General features: G+C 40.9%; 1 protein-coding gene across 1 annotated transcript; it reads left to right on the top strand.

Moving 5' to 3' along the window:
- Window positions 1–526: 526 nt before the first annotated feature.
- On the top strand, window positions 527–25,241 carry LOC106568200 (calcineurin B homologous protein 3). The gene is made up of 8 exons (XM_014138328.3): window positions 527–863; window positions 8,027–8,096; window positions 8,360–8,440; window positions 21,431–21,570; window positions 22,079–22,140; window positions 22,234–22,341; window positions 22,469–22,516; window positions 23,355–25,241. The coding sequence occupies exons 1-8, from the start codon at window positions 800–802 to the stop codon at window positions 23,430–23,432; spliced, it is 651 nt and encodes a 216-aa protein (XP_013993803.1). The 5' UTR covers window positions 527–799; the 3' UTR covers window positions 23,433–25,241.
- The last annotated feature ends 896 nt before the right edge of the window (window positions 25,242–26,137 follow it).

The following is a 26,137-nucleotide window of genomic DNA, read 5'->3' as shown; positions in this document are numbered from 1 at the left end:
ACCAGAACAGTTTGTGCTTTAGTAAGGTTGGCTTCTTGGAATTTATTGCTATGGTCATGCATTTTACCGCACAGATGGAAAGGAAATCCCAGAAGATTGAATTGGTAGAAGAAGAAGCATAGATGTGTTTGGGTATCAGAGATTTTAGTGCAGAAAAACTACAGGGGGGTTCCAGCCTCCCAGGCTGATGACCTGCTGTAGGATCTGTTGGGGCCAAAGTATTGGGCAGGGGTGGACGGGTGTGTTGGAGATAGTGGTATATATATATATATATATATATATATATATATATATATATATATATATATATATATATATATATATATATATATATAGAGAGAGAGAGAGAGAGAGAGAGAGAGATGGGGATGCAATGTCCTCTCTTTTTTCGTTTCCCTTTTCTGTTAACAAAATGTGCAATACAATGCACTTTCCAAACTGAAAGGCAGCAATACACAACAAAGCGCCTGTCTAGTCTGCCAGAAAACCAGACGAAGAAGAAGTAGTGAGACAACTAGATCAAAGGAGACTGCCAAGTTGCGGAAGTGCGCGCTCTGTCTGCAGAGAATGACACCTTGAAATGCATTAGGACCTTGAAGAAACTGGCGTATTACTTAATTATGAGCGCAGCCGGTATCGACCAATGACATGAGTTGGTGTTGGGGCTGTGCTAATGAAAACGTATCTGTTCCACTGAACTGACGCCGTTTCGATTTCAGTAGTTACCAGCGTTATCCTGAGCGAGACCAATCAGTATTTCCATGCGTCTGGATTGGTCGGCTGGCGCGTTTCTCGAGTTATGGGCGCATTACAGTCATTATCTGATGAACCCGAATACAGAGAATTGGCAGAGAAGACGGGCTGTGAGTATTACGTTTGTTTTCTGTAGTATAAGATTACAATTGTTGAGAATAAGCATTTTTATGGGACTATGTAATCCTGCGCTAAAATGTGTCATTATTGTGAAATGAAACGCCCCCACAATACGTAACCTCATTCTCAATAATGAGTATATTCATAATACACGTCATCAAGTGTGGGGGTAAATGTTATGGGGGCTATTCCCATAGCAGAACAGCATGAGTTATATATATCTGTAGGCTACAGCACTACTATGAGTATCTTTTCTGCTAGTTGGCGCCGATGCTATCCCTCTTGGACATCATCAGCGCGCAAAAGGTTTTGACACAACCGGAAAGCTAGTTTCATGTCCACTGTGTCATGAATGTTGAATGAAATTCCATTTGAACTTACTCTGCTGATTGTCTGTCGGGTTGGTTCCTATATAGTGCGACAGTTGAGACAATATCCACATGAAAGTATAATTAAACTAACTTTTAAAAGCCTGGTAGTGCGTTCAGATTACCTGAAGCATGCGCAGGCAATGCATGCATACTTGCCTAGAGGCCCCCTGTAGACGTTTGTTTACATTGTTTTGCGTATGTGCCAGGGGATGGACATATCAATGGAGGTACCAGTGAAAGTCAGTTTAATAATATTTTATTACTTTCCTGTGGATATTTCTGCTAAAATTCCTACCCACAAAAGGACAACCCGCACAGACTACTGGTAGAATACATTGAAATTCAATTGTATTCAGCATTCTGGCTTGTGAGAGGACATTTTCAAATCAAATGTATGGCGTTAATCTCAGACTGTGAACCTGAGGTATCACAGTCTGATGATTGTCAGGCATCTAGTAGGCCTACTGCAGTGTCTTTCCTGATACCCTGCAATGAGATAAGCTACCATGTCCAAATTAAAAGCAGAATAATGAGAAGACTGTTTGATCAAATATGGAATGTCCTTGTGACTAAAGTCAGATGAAAGAAATTAGACTTGATAATCGTATTAGACCAGATTAATCGCCTATATTTTTTAAAGCTGCAATATGTAACTTTTTGGGCTACCTGACCAAATTTACATTGACAGATAACTCACATTTCTTTCTCATTGAAAGCAAGTCTAAGAAGTGGTAGATCGGTTCTATGTGCGCTATTTCTATGCTTCCCGTTCTTAAGTTTAGTTTTTGCATCTTTTACTTTCGGTTTTGTACACTATCTTCAAACAGCTGAAAATACAATATTTTTGGTTATGGAAAATATATTTCACAGCAAATTTAGATGGTAGAATGATTATCTACACTATACTTGCTTGTTTTGTCACAAACTGAAATTAGGTGAACTATTAGCATTTTAGCAACCAGGAAATGGTTGCTACAACTATTAAATCTTAAAAGGGCGATTCCACGCCAGTGTAGCTGAAAATATTTTTGCTATCTCCGATTGTTCTGGCAATTTTCACATAGAAACTTCATTGGATGTTTGACATGCTTTTTACATTTGTATCACAAACCATTTGTGGATTAAGACCTATACATGTCTCCTGTAACAACATCTTGGTGTCTTTATACTTATTATAGTGTGCTCTAAAATATGGAGTATGTCAAATTTTCATATGAATTTATTCAACACTAAAAATATTAATGTTATATATCAAAGTACCCTTTATGATTTTGTTAATTTCAAGACATTGTTTAGAACAATATACTCTACAAGTATATAACATTTCCAGATTGGGCTCTCTGCTAATTCTTAAGGTTTGATCAGAGGACATTTTTTGATAGTTGAAGCTCATTTACTGGATTTCTATACAATAAAATAAAACATTTAAAAAAATGTTATTTTGAGAACAGCAAAAACAAGCAAAAATGGCTCAAGCCATTATCACCTTGGCTGCTTTAGGTTCATTAATCTCTGTCGATCTACAAATAAATAGCCTATTAGCTTTACAATTTGTAATGTTATAGGCCTACCCCTGGAAGGGGGTAAATATGAGAAATGATTCCCACCGACACATAGCATCAGGGACTGTTCAGTCAGTTGTAATGATGACTTGCATAAAATCATATATTCTATACATTGCTAGGCTCTCTTTTCTCAAATGACATAGTGTTCGCATTTGTATTCCTAGGCATTACTAATCAAGCTCCTAACAAACAGACATCAATGGAGAACACAGATGATTGTATTATCACATTCACATAAATTATTAGAATATTACTTACGATTCTGTATTAATATCAGTGATGTAGTGGTAAAAAAAAAAGTGGGTAATGGGAACTATAAACTCCAGTGGGCGATGGAGATAAGACGAACAACCACCAATATAACAAAAAACAAATTACATTTTTAGAACTGTATTGTTTGCATTTTAATGTCGACCTATAGGGAAGATGGACCATGTGGAGATGTTCATATTGAAACATATCTTTCAACATGAACCATCCCAAGTTTGGGAACCACTGCTATAACCTCGCTCTCTGCTTGTTTCCTCTCTTTTCTCTTCTGCTTCCTCCTGCATGCATTGCAGCCTGACTCAGCCTCACCACTGAGTGCCACATCGCTATCTGTCTCACTATCTGCTACTCTCTGTAAAGCAAAGCTATTATGAGAACTCAGTAGCCTATTTTCTGCTCCTGCTGAGGTAGGCTCTGTTTAACGTTAGTTTCTTACTTCAGCCTTCTCTCTTGCAAAGTAATACTGGCCAAAGCCCTTCAACGTCTATCCCGGCAGCTAGCCACCTGACTGACTGACATATACTATACAGTACCAGTCAAAATATTGGACACATCTACTCATTCCAGGGTTTTTCTTTATTTGTACTATTTTCTACATTGTAGAATAATAGTGAAGACATCAACACTATGAAATAACACATCAAATCATGTAGTAACTAAAAAAGTGTTAAACAAATCAAAATATATTTTATATTTGAGGTTCTTCAAAGTAGCTACCCATTGCCTTGATGATAGCTTTGCACACTCTTGGCATTCTCTCAACCAGCTTCATGAGGAATGTTTTTCCAACAGTCTAGAAGGAGTTCCCACATATGCTGAGCACTTGTTTGCTGCTTTTTTGTTGTTGTAAAAATGTATGTAACCTTTATTTAACTAGGCAAGTCAGTTAAGAACAAATTCTTATTTACAATAACGGCCTACACCGGCCAAACCAGGACGACGCTGGGCCAATTGTGCGACGCCCTATGGGACTCCCAATCATGGCCGGTTGTGATACAGCCTGGATTCAAACCTTTTCCTTCACTCTTCAGTCCAACTCATCCCAAACCATCTCAATTGGGTTGAGGTCTCGTGATTGTGGAGGCCAGGTCATCTGATGCAGCAGTCCATCACTCTCCTTGGTCAAATAGCTGTAGTGACCATAACATTGTGGCAATAATAAGGAAAGCCGAAGTGCCAAAGGTTGGGCCTAAAGTAATTTATAATGTTTTCTCAGGAGTCTTTTGTTGAAAATTTATGTTGGTCTGATGTGTATGAGGTGAATCCAGATGCAGCGTTGGAAGTATTTGTTAAATTATTAATGCCAATTATTGAAAAGCATGCACCTGTTAATTTCTTAACTGTGAGAACTGTTAGAGCCCCCTGGATGGATGATGAATTGAAAAATTTTATGGTTCAAAGAAATTATGCAAAAGAGGTGGCAAACAAGTCAGGCTGCTCATCTGATTGGTTGATATACTGTAAACTGAGACATTTTGTGACTTAACAAAAAGAAGAATCAATTATATTTCCAAACAAAGATAAATGACATAAAACACAATGGAAAAAGGCTTTGGAGTACCTTAAATCATAGAATGGGCAGAAAACACAATTTATCTCCATCGTTCATTTAAGTTGATAGTTAATTTATAACAAAAGCTTTCGATAATGCCAATCGCTTCAATTACTATTTTGCTATTATAGTGGAAAAACTCAGAAGTGAAATGAAAACATTGAACAGTGATCCATCATATTTTTGTATAAAATATCTAATAATGGAAGCGAAGGATTGCTGTTTTGATTTAGTCAAGTTAGTGTGGGACAGATGGAAAAACTATTGTTATCCATCAATAATGACAAGCCACCAGGTATAGACAGCATTGATAGGAAACTATTGTTATCCATCAATAACGACAAGCCACCAGGTATAGACAGCATTGATAGGAAACTATTGGGTATGGTAGCAGAATGTATTGCCACCTCTATTTGCTATATATTTAACCAAAGCCTAAAGGTGTGTGTGTGTGTCCAGAGCTGTGGAAGGATGCTAAAGTAATTCTAGTGGCTAAAAATAGTAAAGCACCCTACTGGAGTGATTTAAGGTAGTATAGGGTTGTATGTATAGGGTTGTATGAAAAAAATAACAGTGTGCGGGTGTGTAGAGTCAGTATAAATGTGTGTGTGTTGGAGTGTCAGTGAGTGTGTACAATCCTGTCAGTGTGCTAGAGACAGTGAAAAAATAAAATACAAGGGACAGGTAGTCTGTGTAGCTATTTAGCAGTCTTAAGGCTTGGGGATATAAACTGTTCAGGAGCCTGTTTGTGTCAGACTTGATGCACCGGTACCTCTTGCCGTGCGGAAGCAGAGAGAACAGTCTATGGCTTGGGTGGTGTCTTTAACGATTTTTCAGGCCTTCCTTTCACACCACCTGATAAGAGGTCCTGGATGGCAGGGTGCTCGGCCCCTGCCATGCACTGGGCTGTCTGTACCACCCTCACATTGCCATGTGATCCAGGACAGTGCTGTTGCCATAACAAGCAGTGATGCAGCCAGTCAGGATGCTCTCAATGGTGCAGTGTAGAACTGTTTGAGGATTTGATGGCCCACGCCAAAACTTTTCAACCTGTTGAGGGGGAAGCGGCACTGTCGCGCCTTCTTCACGACTGTGCGCACGTGTGTGTGTGTGAACTATTTTGTGTCTTTAGTGATTTGGACACCATAGAGCTTGAAGCTCTTGACATGCTCCACTTCAGCCCTGTTGATGTGGATGGGGGCATGCTCCCCCCATTTCCTGTAGTCCATGATCAGCTCCTTGGTCTTACTGATGTTGAGGGAGCGGTTGTTGTCCCGGCACCACACTGCCAGGTCACTGACCTCCGCCCGGTCTCATCGTTGCCAGTGATCAGGCCTACCACTGTCGTGTCTTCAGCAAACTTGATGATGGTGTTGGAGCAATCGTGGGTGAACAGAAGTTGACTAAGCTTACACCCCTGTGGGGTAAGCGTGACAGAGGTGATGTTGCCTACCCTCTTCACCTGGGGTCGGCCATCAGGAAGTCCAGTATCCAGTTGCAGAGAGAGATGTTCAGTCCCAGGGTCCTAAGCTTGGTGATGAGCTTGGAGGGGAAAATGGTGTTGAAAGCTGAGCTGTAGTCAATGAACATTATTCTCACATAGGTATTCCTCTTTTCTAGGTGGGTGAGGGCAGTGTGGAGTGTAATTGACATTGTGTCATCTATGTGGAGAATCCATCGAGTTGGATAGCCATTGGGGGGTGTCTTGTCTGAAAGCAATTTTTCAGAAAAGCAGGGAGTATTACAGTTACGAGAGTCCCATTGGTAGCAAATCCGCAATCAGAGGTAATCTATTTTATAGAATGGTTCTCCCTTGGCCTTAATCTTGCCAGGACTCCCCTCTCTTGCCTCTAACGCCGGCATTTCCTTTTGGATACCCCGAAAATTGGGGTAGAGCACTCACCTTGTACTGCGCTGACTCCGATGACAGATAATTGGTTAAAAGAAATGGACAATAAGATGATAGTTGAAGCTATATTGTTAGATTTCTTCTAGATCTCTTCTAGTTATGAGAAATATTCTTGCGATGAAGATTCCAGATTGTCTGCACAATCAAATAATATTCAGCTCAGACACACATGCATACCCCACAAGACATGCCATCAGGGGTTTCTTCAGTCCCCGAGTCCAAAACGAGTTCATGACAATGCATTGTATTATACAGAGCCATGATCGCATTGAACTCCCTTCCAACTCAAGCAAACAGCAGAATTACCGTAAAAAATAATTGAATTATATCTCATGGAACGGTGGGGACAGTCACTGCCCCCACTGTGAGGGGACAGTGTATATCGTTGTATTTTAAATTTGTGTGACTGTCCTTGTGTATCAGTGTTTTGTTGCATGTCATGTTTTTTGTGAACCCCAGAAAGAGTAGCTGCTGCTTCTGCAAAAGCTAATGGGGATCCAAATAAACAAATAACAGTGTAGGCCTGACTGACCACCATGAATAATAGATTAGATACTTTGTGTATAGCTTCAGAAAAACATGCAAGCAATGAGGCCATGAACAGACTGGTTTTCTTCACCATCTCTATTGTCTGAAATCCCCACCATCAGTGAGTTTCCTCATACCACTGGTAATCCAATATTAGATCTTCACATACTGGTATGCTCATACAATATACCTAGGAATATATCACATGCGGCTGGTCGCCCCATAATTGGGGAGGACGGACTCATAGTAATGGCTAGAATGGATTCAATGGGATAGTAAATAACTCATCCAAGATATGGTTGATAACATTCCATTCACTCTGTTCCAGCTATTATTATGAGCTGTTCTTCCCTCGGCAGCCTCTTTTTCACACACTGAAACACTCACACTCACTCACCCACTCTCTCATAATTCAAATATTGTGGCGATTGTTAGTTATCAGTCCTTGTTTGAATGCATTTTAATACTTTGAGCTCATCATTACATGTAATACACAGTTTAATACACATTTATTACTGTCTTTCTATAAACTACAATGAGAGAATGCAATGTGAAATCATTTTTACATTTGAATATACAAATCCACTGGCATCAACTAAAAATAGATGCTGAATAAACATTCAGCCCTACTCTCTGCTTATACTGTGTGTGTATACAGTGTTAGTCCCGAGGATGTCAAATCAGGCAAACTGAATGATAAATTAGACATAACAACAAGACACAAACATAAATTGTAGTTGGCAAAAGTTAAAAAACAATTGTGTTCCGTTAACATCATTACTCTGCAGTCCGTCATGGTTTCCTGCTCATTCAGTGTTAACTTATGTGTTGCCTGGCATTTTGCTAATAAGATACATTTGAGTTCTCCTTCATCCATCTATGTCTCTAACCTGATGTGGTAGGCTGGCAGGATGTCCCTCTGTCTTGGACTCATGACAGTCCTTTTTTTGTTCCTCAGTTTCCTTCGAGCAAATTGGAATCCTGAACAAAAGATTCAAGCAGTTGAGCCACAATGAAGACACGCTGAGGTAGGACTCCCTAATAATGTTTGACATTCATACACACTGTAAAGGCCCATTCTAACACACTTTATTTTTAACTTGTGCTGTTACTATGGGGACATGCATGAGTGTATCCTGGCATAATACATTTCTGGTGAAGTGGTTCTTCCCATTTCTTTATAATAAACTGGCCTAACCGGTTTTGGTTTGGCTTTTGTTTAGCAAGATGTTATAAGTGACCAGCTTCCTGGTGCGCACCTTTTAATTATCTCCTTGTCTTTTAACTTTAGGAGAGCTGACCTCGACACAATTCCAGACCTGGCATGCAATCCAATCCGCACCCAAATTATAGAGGCCTTCTTTGACAAAAGGTAGATTATCGTGTTCCCATTAAGTGCCTCAATAAGTACAAGACTAAGGGCTCTGTTTTAACAAACCAAACGCAAGGTAAATCTTAGCTCACTTGCGCGGCGCAGTTGAGTGGTGGTGTGTCTGAAATATTTGAGCTATTTTGACAGCGGGAATAATGGGCGTAACACCTGGCATTAGCGTAAAGAGGCAGGCTTTCTTTGAATTAATATAAGTTGTTGGTGTGACGAGGGCTTGATCACTCACTGGCCAATGAAAACCTGCTCTTAATGCTTTTTATGTGGTTGCTTCAACTTGTAACAAGATTTGTAAATGTTATAATAAGATTAGTCTACCTTCGACATTGATATGGCGAAGTAGAATTGTAAAGGCAAAGAAACAGGCATTTATCAATAGTTGATTCCACACCATGGACAGCGATTGGACTTCCTGCAATTTGACATTCAGATCCAACAGATGACAGTGGAAGATGCCTTTTCTTTTTATATAAATGAAAAACAATAATTAGACTTTAACAACTTGATGTTTCTAAATAGGCATATTTCATTCAATGGGCATCGAGCATAATGAGTCCAAAGTTTGACAGGAGCTGGATATAAATAATATCCATAGCCTATAATGAGACGTTGTGGTTTCAAGACACATTTTGGTTTTTTAGACACACATTCAGGGCTTGACATTAACGCTTCTCCGGTAAATAAAAATGTTGGACAAGAAGAATATAGATTTAAGTTGTCCGAATGGACAAGTAAAAGAAGAAAAGGGTGTTGACTGTTTTTGCTGCTCCCAAAAGTGCTATTTTAATATAACATTGGGGATACACCATTCTATTGATTAGTCTACTGTGTGCCTCCGCTGGCAAGATCCATGCCATCACCAACTGCGCCCTTTGGCGCATGTTTTTTAAGGGCACACCTCAGATATTTCTTACCCTCCCACCTCAACGCAAGCAAGCTGATATAAGACACGTCAATTACCAATCCTGGCGCAAGGTTTAGAAAATAGCAGAGCGCCGGCTTTAACAAATCAAAATTGCTAACGAGCGTGCATTTGACAATTGGGCTGGCTTAATAACACCAGTCGAAAATAGAACCCAAAAAGTGAACTTCTCTCAAGATGCCCCTAGCTATAACCCAAAAAGTGAACTTCTCTCAAGATGCCCCTAGCTATAACCCATCTACCTACATAGTGTGATTTTCATTAAACAGTAGGTTTGGTGGTGCCTCAAAGAGATGTCAACCTCATCTAGAAACAACCCCTAGCCTTTAGCCCCTAGCCGTTAGCCAGTACCAACTAGCACTTGTGTAGACCGGAAAGGATTGAATATTAAGTTTCTTTCCAAAATGATATATATCCATTTTCAGAAATCTTGACAAATGAGCTTTTATTGTTTTAAAGAACTTATGTAAGAGTGAAAAAAACACCAATCTAATCATGGCATAGGGTTCCTTAATGACAGATAGGCATGTATTTATTTTCAATCACTTGATGGTTTCATTTCAGAGAGACAAATAATGTTTTTTCAGCAAAACAGAAAGTATACAAAATATTAAGAAAACTTCCTCTTTCCATGACAGACTGACCAGGTGTAACCAGGTGAAAGCTATGATCCCTTATTGATGTCACTTGTTAAATCCACTTCAATCGGTGTAGATTAAGGGATGTAGACAGGTTAAAGAAGGATTTTTAAGCATTGAGATAATTGAGAAATGGATTGTGTATGTGTGCCATTGAGGGTGAATGGGAAAGACAAAAAAATGTAAGTGCCTTTGAAAGGGTTGGAAAATTGCTGCGGGGACTTCCTTCCATTCGGGCCACGAGTGTTAGTAAGGTTAGGCACTGATGTAGGTTGATTAGGTCTGGCTTGCAGTCGGCATTCCAATTCATCCAAAGGTGTTTGATGGGGTAGAGGTCAGGGCTTTGTGCAGGCCAGTGAAAGGTCTTCCACACCGATCTCGACAAACAATTTCTGTATAGACCTCACTTTGTGCTTGGGGGCATTGTCATGCTGAAACAGGAAAGGGCCTTCCACAAAGTTGGAAGTACAGAATCGTCTAGAATGTCGTTGTATGCTGTAGTGTTAAAATTTCCCTTCATTGGAACTAAGGGGTGTAGCCCGAACCATGAAAAACAGCCCCAGACCTTTATTCCTCCTCCCCCAAACTTTACAGTTGGCACTATGCATTCGGGCAGGTAGCGTTCTCCTGGCATCCGCAAAACCCAGATTCGGCCGTCGGACTGCCAGATGGTGAAGCATGATTCATCACTCCAGAGAATATGTTTCCACTGCTCCAGAGTCCAATGGTGACAAGCTTTACACTACTCCAGCCGACGCTTGTTATTGTGCATGGTGATTTTAGACATGGCACTTCAACACTCGGCGGTCCCTTTCTGTGAGCTTGTGTGGCCTACCACTTTGTGGCCGAGCCGTTTCCACGTTTCCACTTCACAATAACAACCCTTACAGTTGACCGGGGCAGCTCAAGCAGGGCAGACAGTTGACAAACTAACTTATTGGAAAGGTGGCATCCAATGACGGTGCCACGTTTGAAATTTACTGAGCTCTTCATTAACTTCTGTGGGCTACGTGGGATGCTAGCGACACAGCCAGTGAAATATCAGGGCGGCAAATTCAAATCAACAAAATGTCATTTTTCAAATTTCTCAAACACTATTTTACACCATTTTAAAGATACACCTCTCCTTAATCCAACCACATTGTCCGATTTAAAAAAGGCTTTACGGCGAAAGCATAAAGTTAGATTATGTTAGGACAGTGCCAACACAAGAAAAACCACACAGCCGTTTTCCAAGCAGGAGAGGGGTCACAAAAACCAGAAATGCAGCTAAAATGAAGCACTAACCTTTGACGATCTTCATCAGATGACACTCCTACCACTCAATGTTACACAATACATGTATGTTTTGTTCAATAAAGTTCATATTTATATCCAAAAACCACATTTTTAGATTGGCGCGTGATGTTCAGAAAATATTTTGCCTCCAAAACTGCCGGTGAATGAGCACAACAATTTACAAAAATACTCATCATAAACGTTGATAAAATATTAAACTGTTATTCAAAGAATTATAGATAAACATCTCCTTAATGCAACCGCTGTGACAGATTTCAAAAAAGCTTCACGGGGAAAGCACACTTTGCAATAATCTGAGTACGGCGCTCAGAAAAATACATCAGGCAATACAGATACCCGCCATTTTGGAGTCATCTAAAATCATAAATAGCATTATAAATATTCACTTACCTTTGATCTTCATCAGAAGCCACTTCCAGGAATCCCAGGTCCACAATAAATGTTGTTTTGTTCGATAAAGTCCATAATTTATGTCCAAATACCTCCTTGTTGTTTGCGCGTTCAGTAAGCTACTCCAAATGTAGGAAGCGCGCCGAAAATTTCACGACAAAGTCTAAAAAAGTTATATTTACGTTTGTAGAAACATGTCAAACGTTGTATAGCATCAATCGTTAGGGCCTTTCTAAACATAAAACTTCAATAATATTCCAACCGGACGATTCCAATGTCTTGAAAAACGTTATGAAACACAGCTACCTCATCACGTGAACGGGCGCCAATGAACTCATGTCATTTTCTGAGTCACCAACTTCCCGGCCTTCTTGTTCGCTCTCTGTTCACTGCAAAAGCTGAAACAAGTTTCTAAAGACTGTTGACATCTAGTGGAAGCCGTAGGAAGTGCAAAATGAACCCTAAGTCACTGTGCGTTAGATAGGCAATGACTTGAAAAGACTACAAGCATCAGATTTCCCACTTCCTGGTTGGATTTTTCTCAGGTTTTTGTCTGCCATATGAGTTCTGTTATACTCACAGACATCATTCAAACAGTTTTAGAAACGTCAGAGTGTTTTCTATCCAAATATACTAATAATATGCAAATATTTGACTCTGGGCCCGAGTATTAGGCAGTTTACTCTGGGCACGCTTTTCATCCGAAATCGAAAATACTGCCCCCTATACCTTAAAAAGTTAAGGCTATTCTACTGCCAATGTTTTATCTATGGAGATTGCATGGCTGTGTGCTCGATTTGATACAGCTAATTTGAAGGGGTGTCCACATACACTATATATACACAATAGTATCTGCCTTAGGGTCATTGTCATGTTGGAAGGTGAACCTTCTCCACAGTCTGAGGTCCAGACCGCTCTGGAGCAGGTTTTAATCAAGGATCTCTCTGTGCTTTGCTCTGTTAATCTTTCCCTCAATCAAATGAAATTGTATTTGTCACATGCGACGAATACAACAGGTGTAGACCTTACTGTGAAATGCTTACTTACAAGCCCTTAACCAGCAATGCAGTTCAAGAAATTGACTTAAGAAAATATTTGCTACATAAAGTAAAATACATTTTTTATAAAGTCTTCACAATAAAATCACATAACAATAATGAGGCTATATACAGGGGTTACCGGTACCATGTACAGGGGTACAGGTTAATTGAGGTAATTTGTACATGTAGGTAGGGGTAAAGTGACTATGCATAGATAATAAACAGCGAGTAGCAGCAGTGTAAAAACAAAGGGAGGGGGGGTTGAAGTCTTATAGCTTGGGGGTAGAAGCTGTTAATTAAGGAGTCTTTTGGAATAAGACTTGGCGCTCCGGTACCGCTTACCGTGCAGTAGCAGAGAGAACAGTCTAAGACTTTGATTACTGGAGTCTTTGACAATTTTTTTGTGGACCTTCCTCTGACACCGCCTAGTATATAGGTCCTGGATGTCAGGAAGCTTGGCCCCGGTGATGTATAGGGCTGTACGCACTACCGTCTGTAGCGCCTTATGGTTGGATGCCGAGCAGTTGCCATAACAGGCGGTGACACAACCGGTCAGGATGCTCTCTGGTGCAGCTGTGGAACTTTTTGAGGATCTGAGGATCCATGCTAAATCCTTTCAGTCTCCTGAGGGGGAATATGTGTTGTCATGCCCTCTTCACGATTGTCTTGGGGTGTTTGGACCATGATAGTTTGTTGGTGAACTTGAAACTCTCTACCTCTCCAATACAGCCCAGCAATGTTAATGGGGGCCTGTTCGGCTCTTCTTTTCCTGTAGTCCACGATCAGCTCCTTTGTCTTGCTCACATTAAGGGAGAGGTTGTTGTCCTGACACCACACTGCCAGGTCTCTGACCTCCTCCCTATAGGCTGTCTCATCACTGTCGTTGATCAGGCCTACCATTGTTGTGTTGTCAGCAAATGTAATGATGGTGTTGGAGTCGTGTTTGGCCACGGAGTCGTGTTTGGCCACGCAGTCGTGGGTGAACGGAGAGTACACCAGGGAACTAGGCATTCATCTCTGAGGGGCCCCGGTGTTGAAGATCAGCGTGGCAGATGTTGTTGCCTACCCTTACCAGGTGGGGGAGGCACGTCAGGAAGTTCAGGATCCAGTTGCAGAGGGAGGTGTTTAGTCCCAAGGTCCTTAGCTTAGTGATGAGCTTTGAGGGCACTATGGTGTTGAACGCTGAGTTGTAGTCAATGAATAGCATTCTCATATACTGTAGGTGTTCCTTTTGTCCAGGTGTGAAAGGACAGTGTGGAGTGCGATTGAGATTGCGTCATCTGTGGATCTGTTTTAGGTGGTATGCGAATTGGAGTGGGTCTAGGTTTTCCGGGATGATGGTGTTGATGTGAGCCATGACCAGCCTTTCAAAGCACTTCATGGCTACCGACGTGAGTGCTATGGGCTGTAGCAATTTAGGCAGGTTCCCTTCGCATACTTGGGCACAGGGACTATGATGGTCTGCCTGAAACATGTAAGTATTACAGACTCAGTCAGGGAGAGGTTGAAAATGTCAGTGAAGACACTTGACAGTTGGTCCGCTTCTGCTCTGAGTACACGCCCTGGTAATCTATCTGGCCCCACGGCCTTGGGAATGTTGACCTTTTTAAAGGTCTTGCACACATCGGCTATGGAGAGTGTGATCACATAGTCGTCCGGAACAGCTGGTGCTCTCGTGCACGCTTCAGTGTTGCTTGCCTCGAAGCGAGCATAAAAGGCATTTAGCTCATCCGGTAGGCTTGTGTTACTGGGCATCTCGCGGCTGGGTATCCCTTTGATGTCCGTAATAGTTTGCAAGCCCTGCCACATCCGACGAGCTTCAGAGCCAGTGTAGCAGGATTCAATCTTAGTCCTGTATTGATGCTTTTCCTGTTTGATGGTTCGTCTGAGGGCATAGTGGGATTTCTAATAAGCGTCCGGATTAGTCTCCCGCTCCTTGAAAGTAGCAGCTCTAGCCTTTAGCTCGGTGCGGATGTTGCCTGTAATCCATAACTTCTGGTTGGAATATGTATGTACAGTCACTGTCATAGATCGTTGAGTGTGGTCTTAGTGCCAGCATCGGTTTGGGGTGGTAAATAGACGGCTACGAATAATATAGATAATAACTCTCTTGGTAGATAAACTGTAGACCACACTATCATGAGGTACTCTACCTCAGGCGAGCAATACCTCAAGACTTCTTTAGTGTTAGACATTGCGCACCAGCAGGTATTGACAAATGGACATACACTCCCACCTCTCGTCCTTCCAGACATTGCTGCTCTGTCCTGCCGATGCACGGAAAACCCAGCCAGCTCAATATTATTTGTGTCGGTGATATTTTATTGGTATTTTATTAGGATCCCCATTAGCTGTTGCAAAAGCAGCAGCTACTCTTCCAGGGGTCCACACAAAACATGAAACATAAGTGACAGATCATTAGACAAGAACAGCTCAAGGACAGAACTACATACATTTTAAAAAAGGCACACATAGCCTACATATCAATGCATATACACAAACTGTCTAGGTCAAATAGGAGAGAGGCGTTGTGCCACGAGGTGTTGCTTTATCTGTTTTTTAAAACCAGGTTTGCTGTTTATTTGAGCAATATGAGATGGCAGGAAGTTCCATGCAATAAGAGCTCTATATAATACTGTATGTTTTCTTGAATTTGTTCTGGATTTGGGGACTATGAAAAGACCCCTGGTGGCATGTCAGGTGGGATAAGTGTGTGTGTCAGAGCTGTTTAAGTTGACTATGTGAACAATTTGGGATTTTCAACACAATGTTTCTTACAAAAAGAAGTGATGCAGTCAGTCTCTCCTCAACTCTTAGCCAAGAGAGACTGGCATGCATAGTATTTATGTCAGCCCTCTGATTACAATTAAGAGCAAAACGTGCCGCTCTGTTCTGGGCCAGCTGCAGCTTAACTAGGTATTTCCTTGCAGCACAGGACCAAACAACTGGACAATAGTCAAGATTAGACAAAACTAGAGCCTGCAGAACTTGCTTTTTGGAATGTGGTGTCAAAAAAGCAGAGCATCTCTTTATTACGGCTAGACCTCACCCCATCTTTGCAACCATTGAATCTATATGTTTTGACCATGACAGTTTACAATCTAAGGTAACGCCAAGTAATTTAGTCTCCTCAACTTGTTCAACAGCCACACCATTCATTACCAGATTCAGCTGGAACATAAGATATTACAGTTTTTAATGTCCCGTTGGTAGGATAGTCTCGACCGTAGTTCATCAAGTTTGTTTTCCAGTGATTGCTCGTGAATGATCATTGGCCAATTAGACTCCTGAACAGGTAATCAAATGGCTATCCAGACTATTTGCATTGTGTCCCCCCCCCCCCCCCCACAAACCCCTCTTTTACACACTGCTGCTACTCTCTGTTTATCATGTATGCATAGTCACTTTAACTATACATTCATGTACATACTACCTCAATTAGCCCGACCAACCAGTGCTCCCGCACATTGGCTAACCAGGCTATCTGCATTGTGTCCCACCACCCGCCAACCCCTCTTTTACGCTACTGCTACTCTGTTCATCATATATGCTGTCATGACGTTGGCCTCTTTGGGTACAGGAAGGACAGTTGACCCCCTCCCCTTTGTACCATCACCCAACCTACCTTCCCCCCAACCCAGGGTTGTAAAAAACCCTCTGAGGAGAATCTCCTACCCCATGTTTCATAGAGAGACAAAGGAAATTCTTCCAACTCATAGAATTGGAGAACCGAGCGACGTGTGTGCTGGAGAAGGTATGGAAGATTGGTGAAGAATCCAGCTACGAACTCATCCGCTTGGTACAATTTTGTGATACTCAGAAGAGACAATATAGCCATATTACCATAAAACTGTTTATATAATAGACTCAGTTTAAGACTTGCCTCATATGGGTGTATGGAATGTATTAATAAGGATAAAGCTTTTGTAAGACATTGAGATGCTATGTACTGATGTAATGTGATAGATTTGGTTACAGAAATACAATTCTAACTCAGTCATAGGCACGCCTCAGGGACACATACATGACCAGGCGTCATTTGACCAGCCTGTTCGATGGGCACTATAAAACACTCCCTGATTTACATAATACCAAGACCAGGCCTACACTCCGTTGGCACATAGGTTCTACCTTCCAATTCCTCTACTGAAAGTGAACCATACCACGTGGTTAACTTTTTTAGACTATTGATACCGACAGAATAAGAACAAGTCTTTGATATTAATTATTAGTCTGCAGCTAAGTAAATTATATCATCGAACGCGAAGACCAACGAAACCACCATTCTATGACGACATTAATGAATGTCGCTCTGAAAGATCCATTATAACCGAGAGAGAGAGAGAACGCGGACAAAACTCCCCAACAGAACTACTCTCCAACAAGAATCAGAACGACACACTGAGCGTAAATATATATATTGATTGCAATTGTTCCCGAATGAGTGAGCCTTCAATTGTCAATTGTTAATGAACTCTGTGTAAACTTCTCAGCTGACCATTTATGACCCATTGTTCAACAGGCCGACCAGCCTGTTTAGCCCACAAGGGCACATTCCGATACCAATCCTTTGTTGACGATAATTACTGTTTGTATATTTTTCTGTTAATTACTTAGTGTAGTAAATAAATGATTTTAAGACAATTGATGTATGGATGATTTTAGTAAAGACTGGGTTCGTGCAGATACAACAATTTACGACGTTTGGAATGAGACTGGACTAGAGGTAAATACACCATTTAAACTAGGAGATAATCGGCCTATACTATAATAGAATATAATATTATAGTATAGGAAAGTTATATTAGGAAAATTATAGCTTTGTAATCTGAATATTCTCCTTGGTGCCCCGACCTCCTAGTTAATTACAATTAAACGATTAATCAGTTTAATCGCGTGATAATAATTACAGGGAGCTAATTGATAAACATATCTTCAGTTTAATGGTATCCCCAAAGACACGACAATGCATAGTCACTTTAACCATATTTACATGTACATACTACCTCAATCAGCCCGACTAACCGGTGTCTGTATGTAGCCTCGCTACTTTTATAGCCTCGCTACTGTTATTTTTCACTGTCTTTTTACTGTTTTTATTTCTTTACTTACCTATTGTTCACCTAATACCTTTTTTTGCACTATTAGTTAGAGCCGGTAAGTAAGCATTTCACTGTAAGGTCTGTTGTATTTGGCGCACTTGACAGAAACTTTTTGATTTGAATCGATGGTAGTGCCAATTTACTCACTCTCCTCCGAATCCTCACAAGGCACCCCCACCTCCTCCCTCTGTATCTCTACCTTTTCTTCACGCGAATGACAGGGATTTGGGCCTGGTCTCCGGAAAGTACTATATCCTTCGTGTCAGACTCATTAAATACATTTTTTTTCGTCCAATTTGAGGTGAGTAATCGCTGTTCTGATGTCCGGAAGCTCTTTTCAGTTGTAAGAGACAGTAGCAGCAACTTTATGTACAAATAAGTTACAAACAATGCGAAAAAACACAATAGCGCAGTTGGTTAGGAGCCCTTAAAACGGCAGCCATCCCCATCGGCACCTATATATCATTATATCCTGACTGTCTCCCAGTCTCCTGCCGCTGAAAAACATCCCCACAACAAAGGGCTACCCAGACCCCTCTTTTACGCTGCTGCTACTCTGTTCATTATCTATGCATAGTCACTTTATCTCTACCTACATGTACATATTACCGGAATTACCTTGACTAACCAGTGCCCGCGCACATTGACTCTGTACCGGTACCCCCTGTATATAGCCTCACTATTGTTATTTTACTGCTGCTGTTTAATTATGTTACTTTTATTTTCTATTTATCCATTATTTTTTTTTTACTTAACACTTATTTTTCTTAACTGCATTGTTGGTTAAGGGCTTGTAAGTAAGCATTTCACTGTAAGGTGATTGCTCAGTAACTGTCTGGAAGCTCTACAAACATTACATTGGCATTCACTTTTATTCTGATGTTTTTATTGTTTCTAATGGATTTGATGGATCCGTTACAACAATACCTGTTGTATTCGGCACATGTGACAAATACAATTTTATTTGATTCGATGCTGCCACCACCATGCTTCACCGTAGGGATGGTGCCAGGTTTCCTCCAGAAATGACACTTGGCATTCAGGCTAAGGAGTTCAATCTTGGTTTCATCAGACCAGAGAATCTTGTTTCTTATGGTCTGAGAGTCCTTTATGTGCCTTTGGCAAACTCTCTAAGCAGGCTGTCTTGTGCCTTTTACTGAGGAGTGGCTTCCGTTTTGCCACTCTACCATAAAGGCCTGATTGGTGGAGTGCTGCAGGGCTGGTTGTCCTTCTGGAAGGTTCTCCCATCTCCACAGAGGAACTGGAGCTCTATCGGAGTGAGCATTGGGTTCTTGGTCACCTCCCTGACCAAGGCCCTTCTCCCCCGATTGCACAGTTTGACCGGGCGGCCAGCTCTTGGAAGAGTCTTGGTGGTTCCAAACTTCTTACATTTAAGAATGATGGGGGCTACTGTGTTCTTGGGGACCTTCAATGCTGCAGACATTGTTTGGTACCATTCCCCAGACCTGTGCCTCAACACAATCCTGTCTCGGAGCTCTATGGACAATTCCTTTGACCTCATGGCTTGGTTTTTGCTCTGACATGCACTGTCAACTGTGGGACCTTATATAGACAGGTGTGTGCCTTGCCGAACCATGTCCAATCAATTGAATTTACCACAGGTGGACTCTAAATTGTAGAAACATTTCAAGGTTGATCAATGGAAACAGGATGCACCTAAGGTGAATTTCGAGTCTCATAGCAAAGGGTCTGAATACTTATGTAAGTAAGGTATTTTTAATACATTTGCAAAAATGTCTAAACCTTTTTTTGCTTTTGACATTATGGGGTGTTGTGGGTAGGGGAAAAAATTTATTTAATCAATTTAGAATAAGGCTGTAACAAAATGTGGAAAAAGGGAAGTGGTCTGAATACTTTTTCCGAATGCAATGTATAGCATTTTGCCAAAATAAAAACATATTTTAATACACACCTAAATCCAATGAATTAAAATCTGAGAACAGTTTACACACACATGAATGTACCGATAAGCAATCATTTCTGGTGTTTTGGAAATAAACTCTTCATATATGAACTCAGCAAAAACAGAAACGTCCTCTCACAAGATTCAACAACTGAGACATAAACCGAACAAGTTCCACAGACATGTGACTAACAGAAATGGAATAATGTGTCCCTGAACAAAGGGGGGGTCAAAATCAAAAGTAACATTTAGTATCTGGTGGGACCACCACCTGCTTAAGTTCTGCAGTGCATCTCTTCCTCATGGACTGCACCAGATTTGCCAATTCTTGCTGTGAGATGTTACCACACTCTTCCACCAAGGCACCTGCAAGTTCCCAGACATTTCTGGGGGGGAATGGCCCTAGCCCTCACCCTCCGATCCAACAGGTTCCAGACGTGCTCAATGGGATTGAGATCTGGGCTCTTCGCTGGCCATGGCAGAACACTGACATTCCTGTCTTTGCAGGAAATCACACACAGAACGAGCAGTATGGCTGGTGGCATTGTCATGCTGGAGGGTCATGTCAGGATGAGCCTGCAGGAAGGGTACCGCATGAGGGAGGAGGTTGTCTTCCCTTTAACGCACAGCGTTGAGATTGCATGCAATGACAACAAGCTGAGTTCGATGATGCTGTTACACACAGCCCCAGACCATGGCCGACTCTCCACGTCCAATTCGATCCCGCTTCAGAGTACAGGCCTCAGTTTAACGCTCATTCCTTCGATGATAAACGCAAATCCGACCGTCACTCCTGGTGAGACAAAACCGCGACTCGTCAGGGAAGAGCACTTTTTGCCAGTCCTGTCTGGTCCAGCGACGGTGGGTTTGTGCCCATAGGCGTCATTGTTGCCGGTGAGGACCTGCCTTACAACAGGCCTACAAGCCCTCAGTCCAGCCTCTCTCAGCCTATTGCGTACAGTCTGAGCACTGATGGAGGGATTGTGCGTTACGGGTGAAACTCGGGCAGTTGTTGTTGCCATTCTGTACCTGTCCCGCAGGTGTGATGTTCGGATGTACCGATCCTGTGCAGGTGTTGTTACACGTGGTCTGCCATCAGCTGTCCGTCCTGTCTCCCTGTAGCGCTGTCTTAGGCGTCTCACAGTACGGACATTGCAATTTATTGCCCTGGCCACATCTGCAGTCCTCATGCCTCCTTGCAGCATGCCTAAGGCACGTTCACGCAGATGAGCAGGGACCCTGGGCATCTTTCTTTTGGTGTTTTTCAGAGTCAGTAGAAAGGCCTCTTTAGTGTCCTAGGTTTTCATAACCGTGTCCTTAACGACCGCTCCACAGGTGCATGTTCATTTAATTGTTTATGGTTCATTGGACAAGCATGGGAAACCGTGTTTAAACCCTTTACAATGAAGATCTGTGAAGTTATTTGGATTTTTACGAATTATCTTTGAAAGACAGGGTCCTGAAAGAGGGACTTTTTTTATTTATTTTTTGCTGAGTTTATAATCCATATGACAATAATACAACCTTAGCTAGCAATAGGCAAAGTTGAGCTACTACCATATTGCGTTCAGTATCCATGACGTGCCTAGGATGTCATGCAGTGATCTCATCTATCCACAAGATGGAGATATTTATGTTCCTTGCTCTTATACCTCTATAGAAACTTCCATCAGAATGGTGACGGGACAGTTGAAGAGATCAGCTTTGAGGAGTTCCTTGTGGTGATGTCCCACTTCAGACCTCCAGCACTGAACATGACAGAGGAACAGAGAGAGAAGGTCAGGAGGGAGAAACTCCGCTGTGAGTACCTTTTATTAAAATGTTACAGTATGGATTGGTGTTAAGATGGATGTTTTGCATTATAGTATAGTTTCACTACCAAATGTAACACTGTGCTGAAATAGATATAATAATATATAAATGGATATAATAATTCTTTGGGTGTCTCTTTCGGTACACACAACAGGTGCGTAAATACATACATGAATCACAAGCAATAACTACAGCAGACAGCACATGTGGATTCAGTTCCTTATTAGCTTGTGTACTTTCTACAATGACATTCAGAACACTGTACACGGTTTGATGTGTACTATGGCTCACACTGTGACTGGAATACATATAGGAATCAATTATCTCTGAACGTTCTGCTGGGATAGCAGGTACGCATACAACAGATCTGTATCCCATATACAGCATTAATCAGCAAATGCATTACAGTGATGCCTCATGACACATCCAGGTAAGCCTTTGGTAAGCAAATATTTGTAAAGAGTTCGTGTAAGATTGTCTTTATTTTCTTTCCCAGTCCTGTTTAACATGCACGACACAGACAACGATGGAACAATCACTCTGGAGGAGTATCGACATGTAAGCCATTGCCCAGCCCTATCTTTCTAATACTTTATCTGCCTATCACTATGTATTGTAACCATGACTGCCTTTCCTCTGAGTGTACTGTAGGTAGTGGAGGAGCTGCTGTCTCGGAGCGGAGCCCTGGGAAAGGAAACGGCTAAAGGAATAGCAGATGCTGCCATGCTGGAGGTAGCCAGTATTTCCATGGGTCACATGGTACGGCTGCTTTTTTTAAAATGTTTTTTTCCTCACTCTGAGTTTTAGATCTGGAATGAGCTGCAATATGATATCTGACTATTCTAAATGTTTTTTTCAATACCATATTCAATCATCTCATTCTCAGGAACCAGATGAGTTTTACGAGGGGATCACTTTTGAACATTTTCTGAAGGTTTGTTATAAAACATTATTTTGTCAAATAAAATCGTTTTTTTGTTGTTGGTAAGAGTCATGGCTATAGTTTTCTTTTTAAATGGTTTTTATTATTAAATAAAGTATAGATTATTTAAGTGAGCTTCGCTGGAGAGCCCATTTAAATCATCACTGTTCTTTAAAGGCGTGATCTGCACTCCTTACATCCATTTTTTTACTTTTAAATTAACGATATATGCCCATTGATTAATGAAGATTATAAACTGGGTGGTTGGAGCCCTGAATGCTGATTGGCTGACAACTGTGGTATATCAGACCATGTACCATGGGTATGACAAAACTGCTCTAATTAAGTTGGTAACCAGTTTATAATAGCAATAATATACCACTGCTAAGGGCTGTATCCAGTCACTCCGCGTTATAACAGCCCTTAGCCGTGGTATATTGGTCATATACCACACCCCCCGGGCCTCATTGCTTAATTCTAACTTTTAAATGCCTCATGACCTTAGTTCAACTGTCACATCCCATTAGAACCCAAAATAAAAGCTTGTTTTACTCCGTTGTTTGTAAACGATGATATTGCAAATAAATACTGTATAGCATCAAAATATGGTTAAAACTATCATTTTAATTTCTGGTGGATGGTCAGTCCTTGCATCTGTAGCTCTGTCTTTGAAAATCTAAAGTGGTTACATTTCTCCAGCCCTATCTCTCTGCTGTTTGACAAAACTGCAGATTGCCCCTCAAACAATAGCAGCACAATTGTTGTTATTAAAGTACACAATAGTTGAAGGTATCGTCAGAGTTTAGTAACTAAGTACTATACTGGTAGTAAAACAACATTTTCTTCTCAGATACTGAAAGATATCGAGATCGAGACGAGAATGAACATTCGCTTTTTGAATATGGACACGACGACCCTGTGCAAGTGAGGATCTTCCACTTTTTTTTATTACTATAATGCACAAGCACTCTTCTATGGTGTTTTTATTTAGTGGCCAGTTAGGGCATACTTTACCTTCTCTGACCAACTATTACATAGCTCTGTTTAATAGTTTTGGGTGACGGTTTAAGCTTCTACTATCTAGTAGCCTCTAAAACACACTTTGTTTTAACAAATTTATTGGATAAAAAAATATATATATGTGCAACTATGCAAATATACACAGGTTAGCAGTAGGTATGTTATGAATTTAGCATGCCTGTATCTATCACTCCATATTTTATGCAAGAGTATTCACAATGCTCTAAATGCCATGAATCAATAATAATGCAACAATCCAGTAATAACAATGTAATACGCTATTAATAAAGCGATAGCCAATTATGCAGCTCCATGATTGAAGTGAATGCAATTTACCTCCTAGTATATCTAGGGCACTGTGTGGAATAAGCTATAAACATTTGCACGTCTCTTCTATACCGTCATGCACACCTAAACTGTTTTGCTGCCACTGCCATCAGTTTGGAATCAAAACAGGTTAGAATTTCCATGTATATTAAAAAGTCACTGACCAATAGAAACAAAGTACTTATTTCCATGTACATTAAAAAGTCACTGACCAATAGAAACAAAGTACTTATTTCCAAAGTTTAACTGACCAGCCTAGCAGTATAGCATACTGCACATTTCCTATGGCAGATAGTAGTTTCAAGTAAAATGTGTGTCAGACTTGTGCAAATGTTTTAAGAATCAAGCCCACATAAACAAGCATTTGTTGACTGTTAGAAATGGGAACAATGATATGCAACTTGTCTGTGCTGCCCTCTAAAGACCAAAGAATGTGAAATCTATCTCATTCCCATATTTAATCATCTCTATACCTCCTATTTTATTTTTTGAAATTCATAATGTTTTTTACAATTGTGTGACTTCCATCAAGATAAATATTTGATTATTGTTCTTCATCTACACTTAAATGACTAAATCACAGGAGGTTGGTGGCACCTTAATTGGGGAGAACGTGCTCGTTCTAATGACTGGAGTGGAACAGTTGGAATGGTATCAAACACATGGTTTGCATGTGTTTGATTCCATTTTCTCTATTCCTGCCATTTATTATGAGCCGTTCTCCCCTCAGCAACCTCCTGTGGACTAAATGGCATGCATTCATTGAATTAATTTGGCCTTAATCAGTTACAGATAAAATTCATTTTAAGTAGGTAAATACTGCAGCCTGCCGATTCTTGATTGCATCTACAGATTTGAGCATGTCTTGGTCTTTGAATATCCATACACACTGTATATTTGTACTGTAAAATACAATATTTTCATTCTGATTTGGGATGTTATTGTAGCAAGGAATAATGTAAAGGATGTGGTCTTCTCTTTTTTATTGAGATAACATTAAAATAGGAAACCACTCACCAAAAGTGTATCATTTTTGAATGATTATGTACTGTAAGAATTGGAGTGTGTTTAGTTTGCTTTTAAGAAAATAATTGTATTATCAGACAGCCTTGGAGAGGGATCTATAATGAAACTTGAATTTGCTTTGAGCTTAATCAAATCACGTGGGGGCAGCACATAGCCTAGGGGTTAGAGGCATGAGCCAGCAACCGGAGGGTTGCGTGTGTGTGTGTTTCCGCTTTGGATGTTTTGTTCATATGAAATCCCTAGTTTGAAATCGACTGTTTATTTAGTTAGTTGGACCTTGTTTGCAATTGACCAATAAAGCGATTTTAATCAAAGTGAATTTATGTAATTACCTTCTCAAAAACCTTTAAAGACATGCTCTGTATCTTTGGCGGCTCTGTATTTTTTTAAACTTTCCGCTTTGGGCTGAATGTGTCAATGTTTGGTTCATATGAGCACAACTACTGTGTCACGACTTCTACCGAAGTCGATGCCCCTCCTTGTTCGGGTGGTGCTCGGTGATCGACGTCACCGGTCTTCTAGCCATCACTGATCCATTTTTCATTTTCCATTGGTTTTGGCTGATTAGTCTACACACCTGCTTTCAATTACATTCATTACATGTTGTGTATTTAACCCTCTGTTTTCCCTCATGTCCTTGTCCGAGATTGTTTTGTTATCGGCTTCGTGATTTTTGTATTTGGTGTGCTACGGGTATTTTTTTACCCATGTTCTTTTTATGGACTTTGGTTTTGGAGTTCGTGTTTGTTTATTCTTTATTAAATAACTCCAGTTATACAAAGTTGGTTTTTCCTGCGCCTGACTTCCTTGCCACCCACACACACGTCGATGACATACTGTCTTAACTCACAAGCCACAGAAATCCCTAGTTTGAAATCGACTGTTTTTCTGGTAGCTATGCTATGCCATTTTCCCTACATTTTCCCCCAAGTGGGCTAGCCCCCTAGCAATTTGAGTTCTAGCCGATGAGCTTCAGACCCTCGCCACACAGCGGCGCGAGAGAGTACTGATGTGGTGCTCAAATCAAATTTTATTTGTCACTTGCGCCGAATGCAACACGCGCACACACTGGCAACCCTTACAGTGAAGTGCTTACTTACAAGCTCTTAACCAACAATGCAGTTTTAAGAAAATACCCCAAAAAGTAAGAGATAAGAATAACAAATAATTAAAGTACAGCAGTAAATAACAATAGCGGGGCTACATTATATACAGGGGTACCAGTACAGAGTCCATGTGTGGGGACACCGGTAATATGTA

The sequence above is a fragment of the Salmo salar genome, chromosome 13 (assembly GCF_965601325.2).
Source record: "Salmo salar chromosome 13, fSalSal1, whole genome shotgun sequence".
In the NCBI taxonomy this organism is placed as follows: Eukaryota; Metazoa; Chordata; class Actinopteri; order Salmoniformes; family Salmonidae; genus Salmo; species Salmo salar.
Note: the sequence above shows the minus strand (reverse complement) of the source record. Positions and strands in the feature narration are given on the sequence as shown.

Excerpts from the sequence above, each read along its gene's own strand:
- LOC106568200 (XM_014138328.3), top strand. The coding sequence starts at position 800 with ATGGGCGCATTACAGTCATTATCTGATGAACCCGAATACAGAGAATTG. Across the intron at positions 21,571-22,078 it reads CAGGAGGGAGAAACTCCGCT|TCCTGTTTAACATGCACGAC; the intron begins GTGAGTACCTTT and ends TTTCTTTCCCAG. Across the intron at positions 22,342-22,468 it reads GTATTTCCATGGGTCACATG|GAACCAGATGAGTTTTACGA; the intron begins GTACGGCTGCTT and ends TCTCATTCTCAG.